The sequence below is a fragment of the Mastigoproctus giganteus genome, chromosome 7 (assembly GCF_048544385.1).
Source record: "Mastigoproctus giganteus isolate SK-2022 chromosome 7, ASM4854438v1, whole genome shotgun sequence".
Classification (NCBI taxonomy): Eukaryota; Metazoa; Arthropoda; class Arachnida; order Uropygi; family Thelyphonidae; genus Mastigoproctus; species Mastigoproctus giganteus.
This window is the reverse complement of record NC_143581.1, coordinates 77,220,571-77,241,954: the sequence shown is the minus strand read 5'-3', so window position 1 is coordinate 77,241,954 and position 21,384 is coordinate 77,220,571. Positions and strand designations below refer to the sequence as shown.

Here is a 21,384-nt window from a genome sequence, read left to right as displayed (position 1 = left end):
CCAGCTCCATCACCACACCACCATTGACACAGCTTTTCCAATGTAAGTTAAATGAAAATTATGATTTTTGTTTTTTTAATGTTTATAATTATCAATTATCATTTTAAACAAAATTTTTTTGGTGGGGTGGGGGGGGGGAATAAGTAAAAATGTGTGGTACCATCAGCATTTTTTATCTTTTTTCTTTTTTTTTTTAATTTGTATCATGCTCTACTGTTTATTCCAGTGCATAAGATGCACCATAATTTTAGAGTGAATTATTTTTAGATAAAAGATGCATGGTACACACTGGAAAATATGATATTCATATTCTATATAAAACTAATACAATTTCTGTTATAAAAATCACCTTTTACAGAGATAAATATCTTAGTTATATAGCAAAAATTTCAACTTCCGAGAACTTGTAACGAATTATCAAAAAACAGTGTGTTATTGGGTTCACATTACGATATTATCATGATATGATAGTGTCTCTGGAGCGAATTAATATCGTAAAGCAGGGGTCCACTGTATATTTGTGAAATGAACAAAGATGTGTTGGGGAGGTTTAGATCTTTCTGCAAATGTCTGTTCTATTAGATTGACAATAGATGATGTATTCATGAATAATAAAAGGTGGAGAGGTCATGCTGCACGATGTAATGAAATTTTTGTATATGGTGTACACATGGCAAGAATATACCCAGCTCCTTGACATAACGTGCTCCAATGCTCAACAATGCTCCCCCTGCATACACACCACTCAAGACTGTCCAGTCACTATCTGACAGAATACAGGCAGTGAGATTATACGCCAGCTGATCTGGAAGCCTCCTAGAGAGTTATTAGTTTAGGTCTGGTGTACCATCTAATGGCCAGCCTTGATGAACACTTTTAGAGCTGTACTCTCGAAATGTAAGGATGATTGAACCTCGTCATAATGTCCATCATAACATCGAAAGATATCAATCAAGCCTGTAATAAGCAAAGTGGTGGTATCACACTGGTTGATGAGAGTCATCGAACATTTTACATCAATGCAATTATTATCCCAATCTTATCCTCGCTGCTGATCATCGTCAAAGGTAAATGCTGTATTGTTAGCAACACACTGTTTGGATGCTGAAGGACTAGAAATGAGTGTGCTGGTCAAATGAGTCCAAATACCTGATGCAACATACAATGGACAACTTTGTGTATGGGGAAAGCAACACAAGTCCTTGGACCCATTGTGCATGGTGCCTACTACCATGCATGATGCATGGTAATGTGCACCATAGCTTAGTTAGCAAAAACTAAGACCTCTGGTGCATATGGATCAATGTTTCCTTGATCAGGTCTACAAGAATCTCTTAGGAGACTAGGTGCATCGTGCCATGTTGCACATAGTCTCCTAATTTTTTCCCAGACATAAATGTAATGTTACAAGACAATAATGCATAAGTGGTTCAAGGAACACAGTAAAGAAATCGGATTGGCCTCCAAATTTGACTGACCTCAATCCTACTGACAATCTGTGGGATGTTTTGGTATACAAAGTGAGACACATGGACATGCAACCATCATTCATACTGTCACTGTGGAAAGCTTTGCAAGCAGCATGGCTGCAGATTCTTATGGACATCTTCAGACATCTAGTTGAGTCGATGGCCAGGCGAATAGCAGCTATTATCCATATGAATGGTGCTCACCACGATATTAGCTGTGTGGTTTTAATTTATTCATCACTGAGTGTAATTACTGTTAATGGTAAAGGGAAGTGATTTTGCTATTGTAAAGACTACTACCATGGTCTCAGATGAACTGAAGAGACTCATGAAACAAAAGAAAATGCATGGGATGCATATAAATTATCAGACAATACAGAAGCCTATAGCAGATATAAACCAGCCTGCAATCAAACTGCAATGGATGTTAGGCAAGCTAAGGCAAATTACAAGAGGTCTCTGCAAAGAATAGCAGCAATGACTTCTTTAATTTGTAAACACTAGGAGGGAAGGAAATGAATCACACTGGTGTCCACAAGATATGAATGGTTTTAACTGTTGATGATCCTGCTCAGGTAACTAATAAACTAAAAAAGTAAATACCTTTCTACATCTACATTCACTCAGGATTTTTTTAGGAATGCAGATGATAGATGTTTATCTAACTCTAATAGAGAGTGAAATGACTTTATGAGAATTAGGAGGAAATTGAAAGAGATACTCTTGAAACTAAATATAAAAAAAGGTACCCAGGGTTGATGGGATATATCCAATTATATTAAGGGAAACAGCAAAGGAGAAAAAAACAACCCTTTGGCCTTAATTGTGAGTGCTTTTTTGGATTCAAGAAAGGTCCCTATGGATGGGAGATGTGCAAATGTATCCCCAATTCACAAAGGAGATCAAAGGTTGATATGACAATAATTACAGAACCCTTATGTGGACTACTTTACCAGCAAAAAACTATGATGCAGTAATAAAGGCGCTGGATAGAAAAAAATAAAATTTTGACAACACATACAGTACTTAGATTTCAGAAAAGCTTTTGATACTATTGTACATAAAAGACTACTGTACAAACTGGAGCAGTGTGGCATTAAGGGAAAGTTACCATAATGGCTAAAGGGTGTGGAAGATAATGAAATGGAATGGATAAAATGAGTCTACAAAGACAAAGATTTGTAATTAATGGGCACTGCTCTTCTTGGACTAAAATTATTTGGAGTCCTCAGGGTTCGGTGTGAGAAACAGAAACACAGAAGATAGTTGTTGACGGTGCACTTGAATTATTATAATTTGATATGTTTAGTACATTCATAAAGAAAGCAGTTCTACAGAACAAAAGTTGAAGAAAATAGAGGATGAAGAATAAAAGTCAGTTTTGTAAATTTTGAGTTCAACTGTGAATGGTTATGAGCTGGATATATCTGGTAAAAAGGCATGCAGCAAAAAATGAAATCTTTGTGATAGGGATGAGTTGGTAAGTTTAAGAATCGTTAATCAACCTTAATGACTGCTCTTTTTCAAGCTGTTCTACAATTTTAAGGGAATTCTGGGGGAGGCAAGATTTGACAGATAAATTTTACATGGAATGGCAGATTTGTATAGAGTATATTTGTATGATCTCTGATTAGGCATTTCAAAGAAATGAAATAATGGAATGAATATCTACAATCATTAACTATAATTACCTGTGATTTTACACATAAATTCAAAAAATATTTAATAACAAATAATTATAACTATTGGATTAAACAGATTTTACATATATAAAATTAACTTCATGAAACCATTCTTGAGAGTACTAACAAATTTTATAAGCAAAACAAAAGTTTGAAAAGTAATCCTGATACGTAAAGCAATGTATGAAAAACTTCATGAGAATGAGTTCCTGGCAGGCTGCTGATACCCAGGCGTGACCAAGTTCAGCTCCATTCTAAAATGTAATGACACTCAAAATATTTAGTGCACAGCACTTCCAAAACCATTACACAGTTAAATCGTTTTTCACCACAGGAGCAAACAATTCTTTTTTTTTTAGCAAAAAATAAGATAGGAAATGAGCTTTAGCTTGATGAATCAAGTGGATATCAATTTTCTACTCCTTTTTTGCCCTGAGGGCTGGTTTATCCACTCACGCTCAACCACAAGGAGGCAAGAGCAATCACTTAATTCATCACTTGGCCACGAGGTGTTAGCTGGGTTAGTTATTCTGAAGAAAAAATAAAATGAAAGGTGTCTTTTTTACCTTAGTTTACTACTTGTATGACATAGGTCTACTGCTTTGTATGAACTTAAAAGAACCTTCAACCTAGGAGAAAGGGTGGCTCCTTTAAAGGAGAATGCTTAGAAATCACTGAGCCATGAAAACACTTGGTAGGGCTTTTGATGAGTCAGTGGCACTCACTATTAACTTTTTGTACTTTACAATCTGGTAACTCTGAAAAAGTGCTCATAAGGCTTTTCTGACCACTTCTACCTCGTAATGAAATAGATTTGCACAAGGTTACACATTTAAACAACATATGCTTCAAAATCTTTTTTACTTCAGTTATTGCACCCATTTAAACTGTTTAAACCTATCTTTCCTGTTAACACTTCTTTCTATATAGTAGTGGAAATTCACTACTATATAGCATTAAGTGCACTACTGTATAGTAGTCTATTACTAAGTGTTCTTAGTAATAGACTACTATACTAAGACCAGACAGTCTATTACTAAGTGTTCAATCTCCTCTTTTAATACCAGTTTTTTTATGCCTATTATAACAGATGCATTATCAATACTATTCGTTATTAACTCTCATTACCAACACTTAACCACACTTATTCCTTCAATAAATTGTCTAATGAAGACAATTAATTGAAGGAATTCCACATACTTTCAGCTAGTTCAGAAATACAATGGTGTACCCAGTCGAATCACCTTCCAAAGTCGACACTCAGAGCAAGCTGCTTTCAATTTAATAATTTTTATCACAAAAGGTCAGAAGACAATGACAAACAGCTTGAAATCACTTTTATTACTGCATTCCTGCAATCACAGATGGTCCATTTTCACAGCTATCACTATATCTTCTTTCTTTGTCTGTTTGTCTGTCTGTGCAATTTCACTAACACTGTTTATGGTTTTTTCTTCCAGGACCATATTTTTTTTCTATTTCTCTGAAAAATACACCTATATGATCAGCACAACTCAGAGGAAAGATTATGTTGTTTGACAAAAGATGCAAACAAAAATTCCCCATGTATACCATCGAATGAAAATGTTTGATTATATCATGTTTCCCACTGCCTGAAATTAAAAAACCACATCCACATACAATACACAAGTCAAATGCAATTCAGATTTAACAACACATGGAAAACACATGGAAAATAAAAACACATGGATAACTTGCAATGTTAAATTGCATAAGCAATTTAACATTGCAAGTTAAATTCCATACTGAAAGACATTATTAATTAGCTTTGCTGTGAAATAGCTGCATGAAACAAAGAACAATGCCACTTCTTTGTAATATAGATTACCACAGCACACTTGACAACAAATTTGTTAATAAAAACAAGCAGAAATCTGAATTTTTTTTTTTAATTTTAAATTCCAATTTTAAGTGTGTGAAAAGAAAAAGATGGAGAAAACCAAGTTTTTGCCAAAAAAAAAAAAGCAATAACTCTTTGTGTTTTAGGTTAAGATAGTGTGATGGAGAAGGGTCAAAATTGAGTGAAAAAGACAAATTCTCTGTCATAACTCTGGAGGGCTGGAACATAGCATGTCCAACAAAACACTACTAACAAACATACCTAACTGTCATGTCCCCAAAATCTTTTTTTAAATGTTGATAAATCTCAATGGGCATAATGCTCTGTGCAATCAGGAACTCGATAACATGCTGCTGATTCATATGCACATCAACCATCACCCTTCATTTTCACAAATTACTACACCCCTGCCACTTAGCATGCAGTGCTGAAACTTGTAGAAGACTGCCAGAAACATTTAAATTTTCACTTGATACCATTACACTTTGTATGTGACATCACGTGAGTGAGAAAAAAAATTTGAAGGTATTAGTTTCAAAGTGGCCCTCATAGATCGTATTAAAGTTCTTATTAACAAACCTGTAATTTAAATATTGTTTTAAATTTAGGTAAATTTTCTTTGGAAATGGATTTTGTGCATAGAATTATTATCAAATTTTGGCTTTTGCATTACATATTAATAGGTGCCTCCATAGTCAGGTGGGAGCGGCAGTGCATAGCACATGCTTCTTGATTAGATCAGGGTTCGAGCCCGTGACCACCAAATACGGAGGTTACAGAAAGGTCAAGGAATGACCACCGCATATCCCCGGAGCAATATGGTTTTAGTTGCTAATGCTCCTAAAAACTAAATAACAACAACATATTAATAACCCTTATATTAATACATATTCACCTCTTCAAAAGAACGACACTTTCCAGGAGCATGATGACCAGGTCGAAGCATTATAATATCTCCCTCAACCAAAAGATGACATGGCAAGTTTATTAAATGACCGTCTCGGTGGGTCCACTGAACAGAAATACAGGGTGACTGTGGCATGTGTAGATGGGGATAAAGCCCTACTTCCCATTCACTATTAGTAACACAGTCTGATATAAAAAATTGAAAAATATTGAAATTAGCAGAGCAAATAAATGCAACAAAAACCATTCTTATTAATGATAATACCAAACAAGAAATACACTATGCATGACTAAAAGTGTCTAAAATTTAGTCTAGACATGGCAGAAAACAATATATGATGCAAGTCTTGTCAACTGATCTGAAATTTTTTTTATCCAGCGTAGTCTACACTAGAACTAGTTCAGGAAAAATAATAATTATGGGAAAGATAAGAAGATAACAAATTCAGCTACTACAATAATATACAACTTTCATAACATCAGTCTGCATAAAAGCTCTATATAACTGTCACAGACAATTATATGGAGCGCCCACTGTCACTGATAGTAAATAAAACTACAAATTATGAAGAAACAGAAAGTGAGGATTTTTTACTGTATCTTTTATGTATAAATAATTCTCCAGCAAAATTATAGTAATGAAAACTTAAGATCATAACAAAATAATTCAGTGGGTACAGAAACTTTATTCAGAATACTGATTTGCAATAGCAGTGAAATTAATATGAGGAGAAATATTAAACAGTGATGACTATAATCAGAAAATACTGAAAGGTTCTCCAAATGTTAACAGGAGAGATTGTTTCTACAGAGTTGGGATACACTTAAATAGAAAGGATGCAAGAATATTTGTGAATACTAGCTTGGGGGGGGGGGGATTCACAGACTAGTAGATTAACAGTAGCCACAGGCAGAGGTGAAAGTGATTCTTGCACTGCTTCTACTGGAATGAGCAGCAGCCTGCAAAGCAAAGTACTGGGGATTTCAAGGGCTGCTGGGAGTCATCATGGAACAAGTAAATACATAGGTTGTGTTAGAATAACTAAGAGTAAGAATAGGTGTATCTATACTTGCATGTACACCTATGCTAGGAGTATAGTAAATAAATTTAATCAATTTGAAGTGCTGGTCAAGACATCAAAAGCAGATATTCTTGGATTTAAGAGACATGGAGCAACACGGATATAAGCAGTGCAGAATCGTAATTTGGGTAGTACAATGTGTACAGAAAGAATAGACAGGACAGGAAGGGAGGAGGGGGGGTTATGCTGATAGTTAAGAAACAAAATCTAAGGGGGTGCATCCAACTGACATTGGTGGTCAATGCAATGTTGAGTCAGTGTTGTGTGACATAAGCACTGGGAAAGGGAAAATGAGAGTAGGTGTGTGTTATAGGCCTAATGAATCTGATGAGTATAATGAGCAACTGTGCAGAGAAATAGTGGGCAAGTAAATCAGAATGTCTTGTAACGGGGGATTTTAACTTTCCAGATATTTACTGGAACTTGTGGGTTGGTCACTCGCACACTAGCAAGACTTTTGTGGATTTATTGGATGACTGTTTTCTACAGCAAGATGTTCGAGAGGCAACCAGAAGGAATAATACTCTTAATCTTATTATCCTCAGTAATTCTTCATGCATTAAGAATCTGCAGATAAAGGAACCACCAGGTGGCAGTGATCACGGTGTACTGATGTGGGATTTACTTAAAGGTGTAACTACCATTAGGGATAAGGGGAAGTGTTTTGCTTTCGTAAAGGTGACTACAGTGGTCTCAGAGAGTATTAAAATTCTATACAGTTGGACCAACTGATGATGGTTTTTTTTTTTTTTTTCATGTGAACCCCAAACACGAGAGGTATTAGAACCTATAGTACTTAGTACCGTGCTTGGGTTGGAGGTTGAGAAGACGAAAGAAGATGTTTGTTGACATTGGACTTGAACTACCAATGGTGATTTATAAATGGGAAGCCTTCTAGATATTACGAGAAATCTTTTGCAAAGGATGCTAAGAAAAACAGTAAAGACTTCTTTATTTATATAAACTCTAGAAGGAAGAGGATGAAACAGATTGGTCAATTTGATATCAGTGGTTTGACTATAGACGATCATTCTCATATAACTACCAAACTAAATGAGTATTTTGCATCTACATTCACACATGAGGAATTATTCAATGAGGGGAGTGCCAGAAGTTTATCAAATTCTAACAGGGTGCTAACTGATTTTGTAATAACTAAGAACAAAGTGGAGGAGAAATTGTTGAAGTTAAACAGAAAAGGCAACTGGGATGGATGGGATCTATCCAGTTATTTTAATTTGATTTGATTTGATTTTGATTTTTGTGGCACAAAAACAGCAAGGTTATAGTGCGCCATGCAAAGATTAAAATTCAAAAAAAAGATTAGACTGGTTTCTTTTAAAAATGTTACTTCGTCTAAAGTTGCATATATATATATATATATATATACAGACATATCAATACATAAAATCAGTATAATGATAAAAGCAAATTGTATATTTCATATGAGTGTATACATTTTGATCGATTTTAAAAATTTAAAAACTGCTGACACATTGTCGTTGTCATTTAAAATCTGACTGAGTCTATATGGCTCAGTCCGATGGGTAAAAGCAGTAAAACGAGAATTTATAAAACTGTTACAATCACATAAAATGTGTTGGATGGATAAAACGGTGTCACAATGCTCGCACATAGAAGGGTCATCAGCCCTCAGCAAAAAGGAGTGTGTCAAATGAGTGTCCTATGCGGAGCCGAGTAAGAACAACTTCCTCTTTGTGATCCCTGCGTAAGCTGGACCGCCAAGGATGGATCACAGGCTTAATTCGACATAGTTCGTTTGTAGTAATCAGTCGATGCCACGAATCTTGCCACTGAGATTGTAGGTTACTACGGACCACTTGCCTGTATAGGGGACTAACAGGTCAAGATTATCCATCAGGGCTGCCGATTTGGCTGCAATGTCAGCCAGATCATTTCCTCTAATCCCGATGTGACGGGGATCCAGCAGAAGCGGATATCGAATCCACTTGTATGGAGATTGTATATTATCTTCTGAATTCGGGACAGGGTTGGATGATTGGTGTGTGACATCGCTGATAAAGCCTGTAGTGCACTCATTGAATCGGCATATATAATACACCGTTGGTAACAGTGTTTTCTTATGTGATCTAGAGCTAACTCTATGGCATGTAGCTCTGCAGTGTAAATGCTGCAGTCAAGGGGTATCTGCTCTGATATGGTATTATTTGGAAAGACAGCAGCAGATCCCCCATACGATTCTGACTTCGAACCGTCTGTGTAGACTGGCAAGAAGTCAGAATGTTCTGCACGGTGTTGTGAATAGAGCTGAAGGTAGACAGAAGACGGAGTATTAGACGTCATCGCAGCCTTCCGCAAGAAGTCACATGCTGGTGTGTGTGCATGCCAGGGTGGAAGGGGCTCCTTTGGTGATCGAGCAACCTTGTCTACCGAGATGTTAAGCTCATTGAGTAGCTCTTGAACACGAATGCCGAAAGGGCGATTGGCGGTTCGTTGTGTGTTATAGAGATTTTCCCATCGTGGCTCGAAGACAGATGTCAACGTGGGATGGTCCGGCAGGGACTTCAGCTTGAAGGCATATTGTAGAGACAACTGCATTCGTCGAAGCGACAAGGATGGTTCATTTGCTTCGACATACAGACGTTGGACAGGTGATGTTCTGAATGCACCAGTAGCGATACGAATGGTTTGGTGATGGATGGGGTCAAGCCAACGAACAGCGCTATTTCTAGCAGATGCATACACTTGAGACCCATAATCTAATTTTGAGCGTACAAGTGCACGGTATAGACGTAGCAGAGTGCATCGGTCTGCACCCCAAGAGGTAGAAGAGAGAGAGCGGAGGATGTTAAGCCCTCTCGTACACTTTGTACGTAGCTGACGAATGTGTTGAACAAATGTCAACTTTTTGTCAAAAATGAGTCCCAGGAATTTCGCCTCTGATACAACTGGAATGGTGCTTTGTCCAAGTCGTAATTCAGGCTCGGGGTGGAGGTTACGTTTGCGACAAAAATGGATGCAAACGGTCTGCTCCGGTGAGAACCTGAAACCATTGGCCGTGGCCCAGGTGTTAACACGGTCAATAGCTTGTTGCAGTTGTCTCTCAATAACCCTCATATTGCATGATTGAGAGAATATGCTGAAGTCATCGACATAGAGTGCACTGTTTATAGTTGGAGGAAGTTGTTCAGAAATAGAATTTATTTTAATGACAAAAAGCGTAACACTTAAGACAGATCCTTGTGGTACCCCCCCTCCTCTTGGCAAAAAGGCCGCGAAAGGGAGGATCCTACATGAACTTGGAAATAACGGCAGGATAAAAAATTTTTAATAAAAATGGGAAGGTGGCCTCTCAGACCGAGATTGTAAAGGTCTTTTAAAATACCAAATCTCCAAGTTGTGTCGTACGCTTTTTCCATGTCAAAGAAGATGGACACCAAGTGTTCTCTTTTTAGGAAAGCATCACGGATTGATGTTTCCAGTCTAATTAAGTGGTCCAGTGTGGACCTGTTTCTTCGGAAGCCGCACTGAAAGAGGGAGAGAAGGTCGTTCGATTCTAAATACCATAAGAGACGAGCATTGACCATTCTCTCCAATATTTTGCACAGACAGCTGGTCAGAGCAATAGGACGATAGTTTTTTGGACATTTAGGATCCTTTCCCGGCTTAGCAAAAGCAAGTATAGTTGCCTTGCACCAGGTATCCGGAAAGTGCTCTTCAAGGAAGATTCTGTTATACATGAAAAGCAAACAGTCCATGGATTCTGGTGAAAGATGTTTGATCATTTCATAATGGATGTTGTCTGGTCCAACAGCGGTAGCCTTTGTACGGGCAAGTGCTGTTTTTAGCTCGTGGATAGTAAATGGCCCATTATATGGGTGAGAACCCTTCGATGTGAACTTAAGGGCCTGATTTTCAGTGTTGCGCTTTAAGACCAGAAACTCTGGGGAGTAAGATGACATTGCAGAGATGTTAGAAAATGTTTCCCCAAGAGCATTGGCTATTGCAGTAGAGTCTGCAATAGTACATCCATTATATTCAAGGACCGATGAGGGGTGTGCTGTGTATTTACCCTTCATTTTCCGGATTTTTTCCCAGACCACCTTAGTACTAGTAGACTGAGTAATTGATGAAGTAAAACGGATCCACGATTCCTTTTGACTCTGACGACGGATGTAGCGTGCTTTGGCTCGTGCACGTTTAAAGGCTATAAGGTTGGTCGTGGTAGGATATCGGCGGAATATCCCCCACGCTTTGTTTTGAGCCTTTTTGGCTGCTGTGCATTGTAAATTCCACCAAGGTTTGGGAAATGGTGGAAACCGGACAGATGTTTTTGGAACAGCATTCGCAGCTGCTTGGGCAATATTTTCTGTGATGTACTTAACTGCATCATTGATAGGCTCCTGACTGACTGTGCTAAGATCAAAATTTGCCTGATGTTGGAAGGCAGTCCAGTCAGCCTGATCAATCTTCCACCATGGTAACCTGAAGGGAAGACATGGTCTCCCACTGAGTAACGAGGTTATCACAGGGAAGTGATCACTTCCGTATGGATTCTCCTCCACTTCCCAAGTGAGTGAAGGGAGTAGAGAAGGGGAGCAGATAGAGAGATCAATGGCAGAAAAAGTATGGGTAGGCATGTGGAAGAAGGTGTTTGTTCCAGTATTTAGAAGGGAAAGGTCATTGTCATTTAGCATATGCTCTATGACTCGTCCCCTTCCATTGATGTTAGCACTACCCCACAGAGTGTTATGTACGTTAAAATCCCCGAGAAGTAAGAAAGGGGGAGGCAGCTGCGTTAGAAGATCATCAAGGTCTGCCTGGGAGATGTCAGTCCCAGGTGGCAAATAAATGGAGCACACAGTTAATAAAAATCCCACTGAAAGGCGAATTGCAACAGCCTCTATGTTGGTTGTAATTAGCAAGGGCTGCACTGGGGTCTGGTTACCCACAAGGATAGCCACTCCCTCATGTACAGAGCCATCCGCAATTCTATCCTTTCGAAAAACTGTGATGTTATGCATGGTGGGATCATCATTTGCCTTTAGATATGTCTCCTGCAAGCAAAAGCAAACTGGCTCGTGCTTTTGCAGGAGGGCCTTGATGTCATCAATATTTTGCCGGAATCCACGACAATTCCATTGTAGGAATTTAGCCATTATTTTGGCTTGGTGGGTCCATCAGGCGGCTTCCAAGGTGCTGAGGGCTTACTTTTATCAGTCTTGGATTTGTCTTTTTTGGGGAAGAATGGACGCTGTCCCGTGTCCATTTCCTCCTCCGCAAAGAGTTCCAAGACTGAATCTTCGGGTACCTCCTTCTGCTCGACATCCATCTTTTCTTGGGTACTGGGGGGGGGGGGACTTCTTATTCTTTTCTTTCATAATTATCTTTGTTACCTGTGGAGCATTAGGAGGTACCGATATAGGAGTGGCAGCTGATTGGTCCTTTTGTGCAGGTTTTTGAGAACTTAAGAGATACCGCGCGATGGGAGTGAAAGGCTCCTTTGGAGGAATGGTCATGTCCATCTGAGTTCCGACGGAACCTCTCTCTGCTACCTTCTGGGCGTAGGTAGGTTTGTTGATATTCAGTGGTTTGACCGATTTCCTTGTCTCCTGGTATGATATATTTAGCTCTGCCTTCAGCCTTTGAATTTCTTTTTCTTCTTTCCACCTCTGGCATGCTCGTGAGTAGATGCTGTTGTTCGTGGTCCTTTGCACCGCATCGAGCGCATGCAAGGACTCCACAGCAGGCCATTTGAGAATGTCCATACTTCTGGCATTTAAAACACCGTAAAGGGTTCGGAACGTACGGACGCACTGAACAGTTGATGTATCCAGCTTTAATCTCATCAGGTGTTTAGGAGAGTTAAAAGTCAGGATAACGCTCCTGGTTTTAACAATTTTTCCATCCCTTCGCGCAGTAATTCTCTTGACGGCAATAACTCCCTGGGGTTTTAATTCGGAGCAGATCTCCTCCTCGGTTACGTTGAGAAGGTCCCACTCCAAAATGACACCTCTCGATGAATTGAGTGTTCTGTGTGGTGTCACTGTTATAGGTATTCCTCCGATTGATGATGTTCGGAGTAGATGTTCAGATTGCCTGTCATTTTTAGTTTCAATTAAGAGGTCTCCAGAACGGAGCCTCTTAACTGATTTGGGAGAACCTGCTAACCCATCTAACCCTTTTTGAATAAAAAAGGGTGACATTTTTCCAATTGGTTTTTCACTGGTTGGGTGCATAATTAGGAACCTTGGAACAGGCCCTGATGATAGTTCTGTTCGCTGCCTCTTTGTAGCAATAATGCTATCTGAATCTATATCAATATTTTCAGATAGGGACCGGGTTGGGCCCCTGAAGAAGTAAGTTTATCAGGATTCATGAAGTTTTTTATATGATTCAGTGCCCGGGCTCCCCACCCACCACAGAGCCCAAAGGGACACCCACTACCCGGCATGCAATAAATACGCCAGGGCTACCCAGACACCATACCCGCACCGACGCCAGCCTGAATCCTGTCCCTCGGACCATGAGGGTAGGGGCGTGGCATTGACACGGTTGACCCTCGCAGGCGAGCCTACTAGCCGATTGATCCTAGCCGGGCCTTCCAGGACCACCCGTCTTGTCGAAGCAGGGGCCAAAGTGGTGTATTGAAGCTGGGCCCTTCAATCACCAGGATCCCCCTTTCCGAATTTCCACGGGTCGCAGCGCACGGCAAACACGCCGGATTCCATTGATGTAAGCCTGGAACCTGGGCTGTGGGCGTTGGATCCCAGTGATGCTAGTCTGGAAGTCCAGCAGCGTCACTGGGAAGTCCCCTCACCACATACAGGTGCCCACGTCAAGGGGCCAGTTATTTTAAAGGAGGCAGCAAAGGAAGTAAGCAAACCCTTAGCCATAATTATGAGAGCATCCTTGGACTCAGGGGTGGTCCCCATGGACTGGATGTGTACAAATGTATCACCAATTCACAAAGGAGGTTCAAAAGGTGACACAAAGAACTATAGACCTGTTAGTTTAACTTGTGTTCCATGGAAAATAATGGAATCTCTGGTTAAAGAAGCACTGCAGGATCATCTAGACAAGGTTGCAGTAATAAATTTTGATTTCATATACTTGGATTTCAGGAAAGCGTTTGATACTGTTCCGCATGGAAGATTACTGTACAAATTGGAGCAATATGGTATTAAGGGCAAGTTGCTACAATGGATAAAAGTACAATTGAGTGGGAGACGAAAGTGAGAGTGGTAATCAGTGAACGCTTCTCTTTGCGGACTAACGTTATTAGGGGTCACACAGAGGTCGATGTTGGACCTGCTGTTGTAGTAGTAGTAGTGGAATGTGATGCAAGAAAGCAAGTGTATGAGCTTATGCAGCATCAGCCAAAAAAAAAAATTACAAAACAATCCCCTCTATATAGTTGTCCAGTTCCTCCTTAAATTTATTTAATCTATCAACTTGCACGACAGATGGAAGTTTGTTCCAGCAGCTAACCACCCGCTGCCTAAAGGCAAATTTCCACACATCTATTCTACATCTGTTCTTCCTCAATTTCAATTTATGCCCCCTTAGGTTCGTAATCTGAACAAGTAGAAGAATCCCATTAAAATTCAGCAGGCTCAACCCATTCAAGGCCTTATACACCACAATCAGATCACCTCGCAGGTGCCTAGTCTCCAGCCATTGCAATTTGCAGAATTTAAGCCTCTCTTGGTAAGAAGATCCCTTCATTCCTGTCACCAATCTTGTTGCCCTTCTCTGTACACGCTTGCTATGCCCTCTCAGGTGTTAGATAAGAAGAGAAACAAATGGATTAGGCAGCAAACTCAAGTAAAGGACATTCTTATCAAAACTAAAGAACTAAAATGGTCTTGGGCAGGGCACATAGCTCAAAGACATGATGACAGATGGACTAAGAAAATAACAGAATGGTACCCAAGAGGAGCTAGAAGAAAACCTGGAAGACAAAGGCGGAGATGGATAGATGAAATTCATGAGTTTTTGAGTAGTAAATGGATGGCCAGTGCTCAAAACAGAAGGAACTGGAAAGTTGCTGGAGAGGTCTTCATCCTGCAGTGGATTGAAAATGGCTGATGATGATGTACACGCTTAAGCAAATCTACATCCTTCCTAAAATGAGGCCTCCAGACCAGCATGCAGTACTCAAGGCATGGCTTGACCATTAGCATTAGTAGAGGCATATGATGCAAGAAAGTAAGCTTATGCAGCATCAGCCAGAAAAAAAAAAAAAAAAAAAAACCTCCACTTCACCCCTCCCCTCGTTCGAAATACCTGTCCAGCTGAGCCTTAAATTTATTTAGGCTATCAACTTCCACAACAAGGGATGGAAGTCTGTTCCACCAACCAACTACCTGCTGGCTAAAGGCAAATTTCCGGACAATCTATCGTACATCTGTCTTTCCTCAATTTGAATTTATGCCCTCTCAGGTGATTATTCTGAGCAAGATGCAGAATCCCATCAGCATTGAGCATGCTCAAACCATTCAAGACTTTATACACCTCTATCAGATCACCTCACAGGTGCCTAGTCTCCAGACACTGTAATTTGCAAAACTTAAGCCTTTCTTCGTAAGAGCAACCCTTTGTTCCATTCACTAACCTTGTTGCCCTTCTCTGTACTTGTTCCAGTAGCTCTACATGCTTCTTGAAATGAGGCCTCCAGACCTGTATACAGTACATTTTTATAAATGCAAAATCTTCACACCTGTCAGGCCTGTCTGAAGAAGATAAAACACGTAATAATCTATAATGGCAACTGCGGCCGATCCCTGTGCGGAAATTACTCAGGACGGTCACTAATTTCTAAAATGACAAAGGTAGCTAAAGAGCATTATGTTTGTGCCCAATGCCAGTGCAAACCTGCCCCAAGGGCCGAAACAGAAGCGAACGTGCTGCCAGAGCAGAATGACGACCCCGAAGACTCTACATCACTGAATACAGATGCTAATATCATACAGTCACTAGATGGATCTATAACAGTACAAATTCATTCCCCGCACCTAAACCTGGAGGCGATAATGGCAGAACAGAGCAATCAAATCACTACCATTGATAGAAGAGAAATCGTAGAAGTATGGTCACGAATGGAGCATGTTCTGCTAAATCTTCATGTAGAACATGAGAGCATCAAACCACCAGCACAACAAAGAAGAAATCACTACTCTGCATGCCACATCTGGTCATAATAAAGCCAGTGGAAAACTCTACTATGGACAGTAGCGAAGCAATAAAAACTACCAGAAATTAGCCAAGGACTTTAAAACCACAAGAATAAAGTCCATCCGAAAAACAAGAAATGTTAGAGTAATCACTGAAATAGCAACCAAGCAAGAGGTTCTTTCTATCATCACCAGTTCAACAGTCAGCACCCTAGATCTCACAGCAGAAATCCCTAAAAAGAGAGGCCCATACATATGTATATTTGATGTGGGCAAGGATATCACTCCAAGGATATCAGTTCATCTGTGATGTTATATCAAGGATATAACATCACAGATGAACTCTTCAACAGAAACATCCAAGAATTAACTGACATAAGTATTGCCAAGGAACACATCAAACCAAAATATCACACTAGCTCCAAGTCTCCCTAGCTATACAATTGGGTGGTGGAGCTTTCTCCACAGGCATGGAACATCCTCAAACTACAGGACAGTCTTTATGGGTTGGAGCAGTCACCACTTCGAGGAGCACGTGCCTGTTCCAAAGTGCTTCCGATGATGCTGTTTTGGGCACACCACCCACACGTGCATGCAAACCATGTCTACCTGTGAGCACTGTGCCCAAAAAGGTCCAAAGATGCAGTTACTGCAAAGCAGCAAAGCTTGAGGCAGCACATTTTCTCGGGGACAGTAAGTGCTCCATTTATCTAAAAGCTAAGAGGAACCAACAAATAAAGACCAACTGTGGCAGCACAATCATTCAACAGCAACATCATAAAGTTTTTCCAACGAAATGCCCAGCGAGGCCGTGCAGTAAGTGCCCAGATTAGAATCAGGGCCAAAGAGGAAAATGCTGACATTAATTCTACAGGAGCCATATAACCATTCAAAGCATGATTTTGAAAGCCCCCTGACTTTCAAAATCATACATACAGATGAAGACACACCCTGGGCTGCCATAGTTGTCCATAACCCTAACATCATGGTTACAAGGATTTCTCCCTATGCACAGCATGGGCAGCGTGTACCCATGTAATTTGCCCCTTGGGAGCCTTCTACCTCATCTCCTTCTACTGCAGACCTGGCCAAGATATCACTCCAACAAAAAATTATCTACATACAGTCCTTTCTACACTTCCCAACAGCAAGATTATTCTTGGGGTGGATGTAAATTGTCGTTCCCCTACCTGGTACAGCCTGACCACTGATCACTTTGGGGGCCAACAATGGGCAGCTTCTTAAAGATTTCCTGGACACTTCTCCCTTCCTGGTTCTGAACAAGCCCAAAAACCTGCCTACCTATTCCAGCACTCTGTCGGAATCCACAATAGATATCTCCATAGCCACATGATCCATTGCCAGCAAACTTTCTGGGTGGGTGGCAGGTCAGTGAGGCCTGGACCACCTCAGATCACAGAGCTATTACATTTCAACTCACAAGATCCATTGATCCAACTCCACCACCTCACTACAATATTAGTTGCTATGCCATTAACAAGGCTAATTGGGAAATCTTTTGCTCCACGCTGCAGACCATGATCCAGGACCACAACTCTTCTAATCTTCCAGCACTGTACCCCGACCAACATCAAAGGCTCACAACAGAAATCATCATCCAGGCCTGCAATCAATCAATTATAAAGAAAAGACCAATGGCTAATGCCAGCCCATGGTGGTCCCCAGAGTTGGAGCACCTTCGCCGAATTGTACACTCCAAAAGAAAAGCCTTTCAGAGAGCTCGTACCCCTTGGCCCCCAAACAAGGTAAACACCCTCTGTGAAGAGTCAGAAACGACTACACCTTCCTTATAAGGCAGCGTAAAAGATCATCTTGGGAACGACTGGCAATACTGAGCCCTGGGAGGGGAGGTGTACCGCATGGTACAGTCTTTATGGGTTGGAGCAGTCACCACTTCGAGGAGCACCAACAAGTTTCCCAGGGGTGAAGTTATCCAATCCACTCTCACACCATAGAGCACTATGACTACATCGTGGGAACAATCTATGGCCAATTTTCTGGACACACTTTTTGGCACAGATACTGAACATCTGACAGTCCAACAGCAAGAAATATGCCAGGCAAGCAACACCTATTCAACAATGCTGTAGAAGACTAATTTACCACTGATGAACTACAGCAGGCTCTTACCAAAATGGAGAGGAAATGCTCCGGACAAGACCTCACTGAACCCTTAAAAAGACTGCCCAAATCAACATCCAGTTTCTACTTGATCTCTTCAATAAGTGATTGTCCCATGGATCTTTCCCAGAAAAATGGAAAAACGGCAATGTAAAGTTGATCATAAAAAATCCGTCTAAACCACTCCCAGAGTCATACTGACCCATTGCTCTTTTATCCATGGTCAGTAAACTGTTTGAATGCCTACTCTTAGTACAGCTACAAGACCATTACACCAAAGCCGGGCTCCAGTCCAACTTCCAGTTTGGATTTTAACCAGGGCGTTGCACAGAAGACGCACTGCAAAGGATCATCTCTGCAGTTTCGACTTCTACCTTCAAATACTACCTATTGATAGCAATAGATTTTGCTGGAGCCTTCAACAGGCTCTGGTGGGCAAATATTCTTCACAGACTTAGGCAAGCAAATATTCCATTAAATTTATACAAATGCATCCAAAACTACTTATCAAATAGGAAAATTACAATCTCCTCAACGTGCCAAAGAATCACTAGGTCTACCTACAGAGGTTGCCCCAGGGATCAGGCCTTGGTCCTTTTCTTTGGAACATTGTCCTTTGCTGATGATGTGACCATCTCCACTGAGGCTAAGAGCAGAGCTTCTCTGGAAGCCAGAGGAAACCAGGCACTTCAAATCCTTTAGAACTGGGCAGCCCTACACAAGCTAAGACTCTCACCCCAAAAGACACAAAAATTCTCCTGAAGGAATCACTGCAGCCTACTAGAAACCCCACTTTCAAACTTCAAAGCCAAATCATCAAGCTAGTTTCCACATTAAAACTACTAGGAATAGTACTTGGCCCTAAGCTCATTTTCTCTCCATATCTTGCACGCCTCCATACGAAAGTGAGAAACTACACTGATCTCATTGCATGGGTGAGTCATCGTGATTGGGGACTGAATCGACGCACCCTTAAGGTTCTGTACAAATCAATCTTCCTTCCCTTCATAAAGTATGGATGTGGGGTCTGGTTTCGCAGGGCAACTCTTTACAACAACAAACGTAAACTGGGAACCATCCTTCTTACTATTACAAGGGCATACTGCACAGTTAGCAACCCAGCCATTCGGGTTCTTGTGGGCATCCTTCCGCTCGATCTGGAGGTTATTTGAAGGGGCCTCCACTATTGTCTATCCAGGGGCATATCAACAACTATCCTTGGAAACTCCATCAACAACCACAATGAAATCAGGCAGGAAAAAAAACAAACTGCCATCCTACTACTTCAGACTTGGCATGGCAGATGGGCTGCTACTGACAAGGGGCCCAATCACCAAGAAATTATTACATTATACAGAGGTACAATCACCTCCTTTTCCCTGCTAACAAAAAAATTCCTGTATATCATTGACAACACCCCCATGACCTGCCCTGGCAGCCTGCCTGCATTGCTCAGAAAACTTCATATTTGACTGCACAAATACTCCCAGGTCTTTTTTTCACTTTCTACCACCTTAAGTGTAGTACCACACAGTTGGTACGTTTCTCTGGGGTTACTTCTACCCATATGCAATACTTTGCATTTTTAAATGTTAAACTTCAGTTGCCACTTCTCAGCCCATCTGCCCAAATTTTGTAGATCCTGTTGCAGTAACACACTGCCATTACTGTCATTAACAACCCTGCCAACCTTTGTATCATCTGCAAACTTCGATACTAAGCCTGATATACCTTCATCAATATCATTGATAAATATACAAAACAACAGTGGACCCGACACCGAACCCTGTGGGACTCCACTAATAACATTAGTCCATGAAGAGCAGCACCCATTAATTACCACCACCCTCTGCCTTCTCCCACTCAACCATTCTTTTATCCAATTTAACAATTCTGCCCAGACAACCCTTAATACCATTCTGCTCCAATTTGAACAGTAGTCTTCCATGTGCAACAGTGTCAAAAGCTTTTCTGAAATCCAAGTATATGATATCAAAATTATTTTTTGCATCCAGTTCCTTTGTAACCACATCATAATAACAAATCAAATTTGTCACACAAGACTTTCCCTTAATAAACCCATGCTGTGTCTGAATTATTGCTGCAGTCTTGTCTAGATGACCCTGCAATGCATCTTTAACCAGTGACTCCATTATTTTACCCGGAACAGAAGTTAAACTAACTGGTCTGTAATTACTCACGTCACCCTTCGATCCCCTTTGTGAATTGGGGACACATTTGCACATCTCCAGTCCGTGGGACCTCCCCTGAGTCCAAGGATGCTCTCATAATTATGGCTAAGAGTTTGCTTACTTCCTTTGCCACCACCTTTAATATAACTGGATAGATCCCATCCACCCCAAGTGCCTTTCTTATGTTTAACTTCAACAATTTCTCCTCCACTTTGTTCTCAGTTATTACAAAATCATTAAGCACCCTGTTACAATTTGATAACCTTGTGGCATTTTCAAACCTTAATAACTCCTCATGTGTGAATGTAGATGCAAAATACTCATTCAGTTTGTTTGCTATCTGAGCAGGATCATCAACAGTCGAACCATCGATATCAAGTGGACCAATCAGATTCATCCCCTTCCTTTTAGAGTTTATAGAGGTAAAGAAATCCTTGCTGTTTTTCTTAGCATCGTTTGCCAAAGATTTCTCGCAATCTGCCTTCGCCTGCCTAACCTCCTTTGTAACTTGATTACAGACTAGCTTATATATATCATAGGCTTCTGTGTCACCTGATAATTTATATGCATCCCATGCATTTTTCTTCTCGGCCACTAAAGCCTCATTAGTTCGTTTGACAACCGTTTAGGCCTAAACCTTGAACAATATTTCTTAATAAGTATGAAACGTTTAGTAGCTTCCACTATTAATTCCTTGAATGCTTCCCACTTAGAATTTGCTGTTGGTAGCATCATCAGTTGGTCCCACTCTACAGAATTTAAAAACTGTCTGAGACCACTATAATCACCTTTACGGAAGCTAAAACCCCTTCCCTTTAAGTAAATCCCACATCAGTACATTGTGATCACTGCCACCTAATGGTTCCTTTATCTGCAAATTCTTAATACAAGA

At 40.5% G+C, this 21,384-nt stretch overlaps 1 protein-coding gene across 1 annotated transcript in view; it reads right to left on the bottom strand.

Moving 5' to 3' along the window:
- Positions 1 to 21,384, bottom strand: part of l(2)k05819 (transmembrane protein 94-like protein l(2)k05819) — an 809,128-nt gene that overhangs the window by 640,263 nt on the left and 147,481 nt on the right. Inside the window, exon 5 of the mRNA XM_090377739.1 lies at positions 5,908 to 6,104. Within this exon, the coding sequence (XP_090233865.1) occupies positions 5,908 to 6,104 (197 nt within the window). The remainder of the gene's footprint in view (positions 1 to 5,907; positions 6,105 to 21,384) is intronic.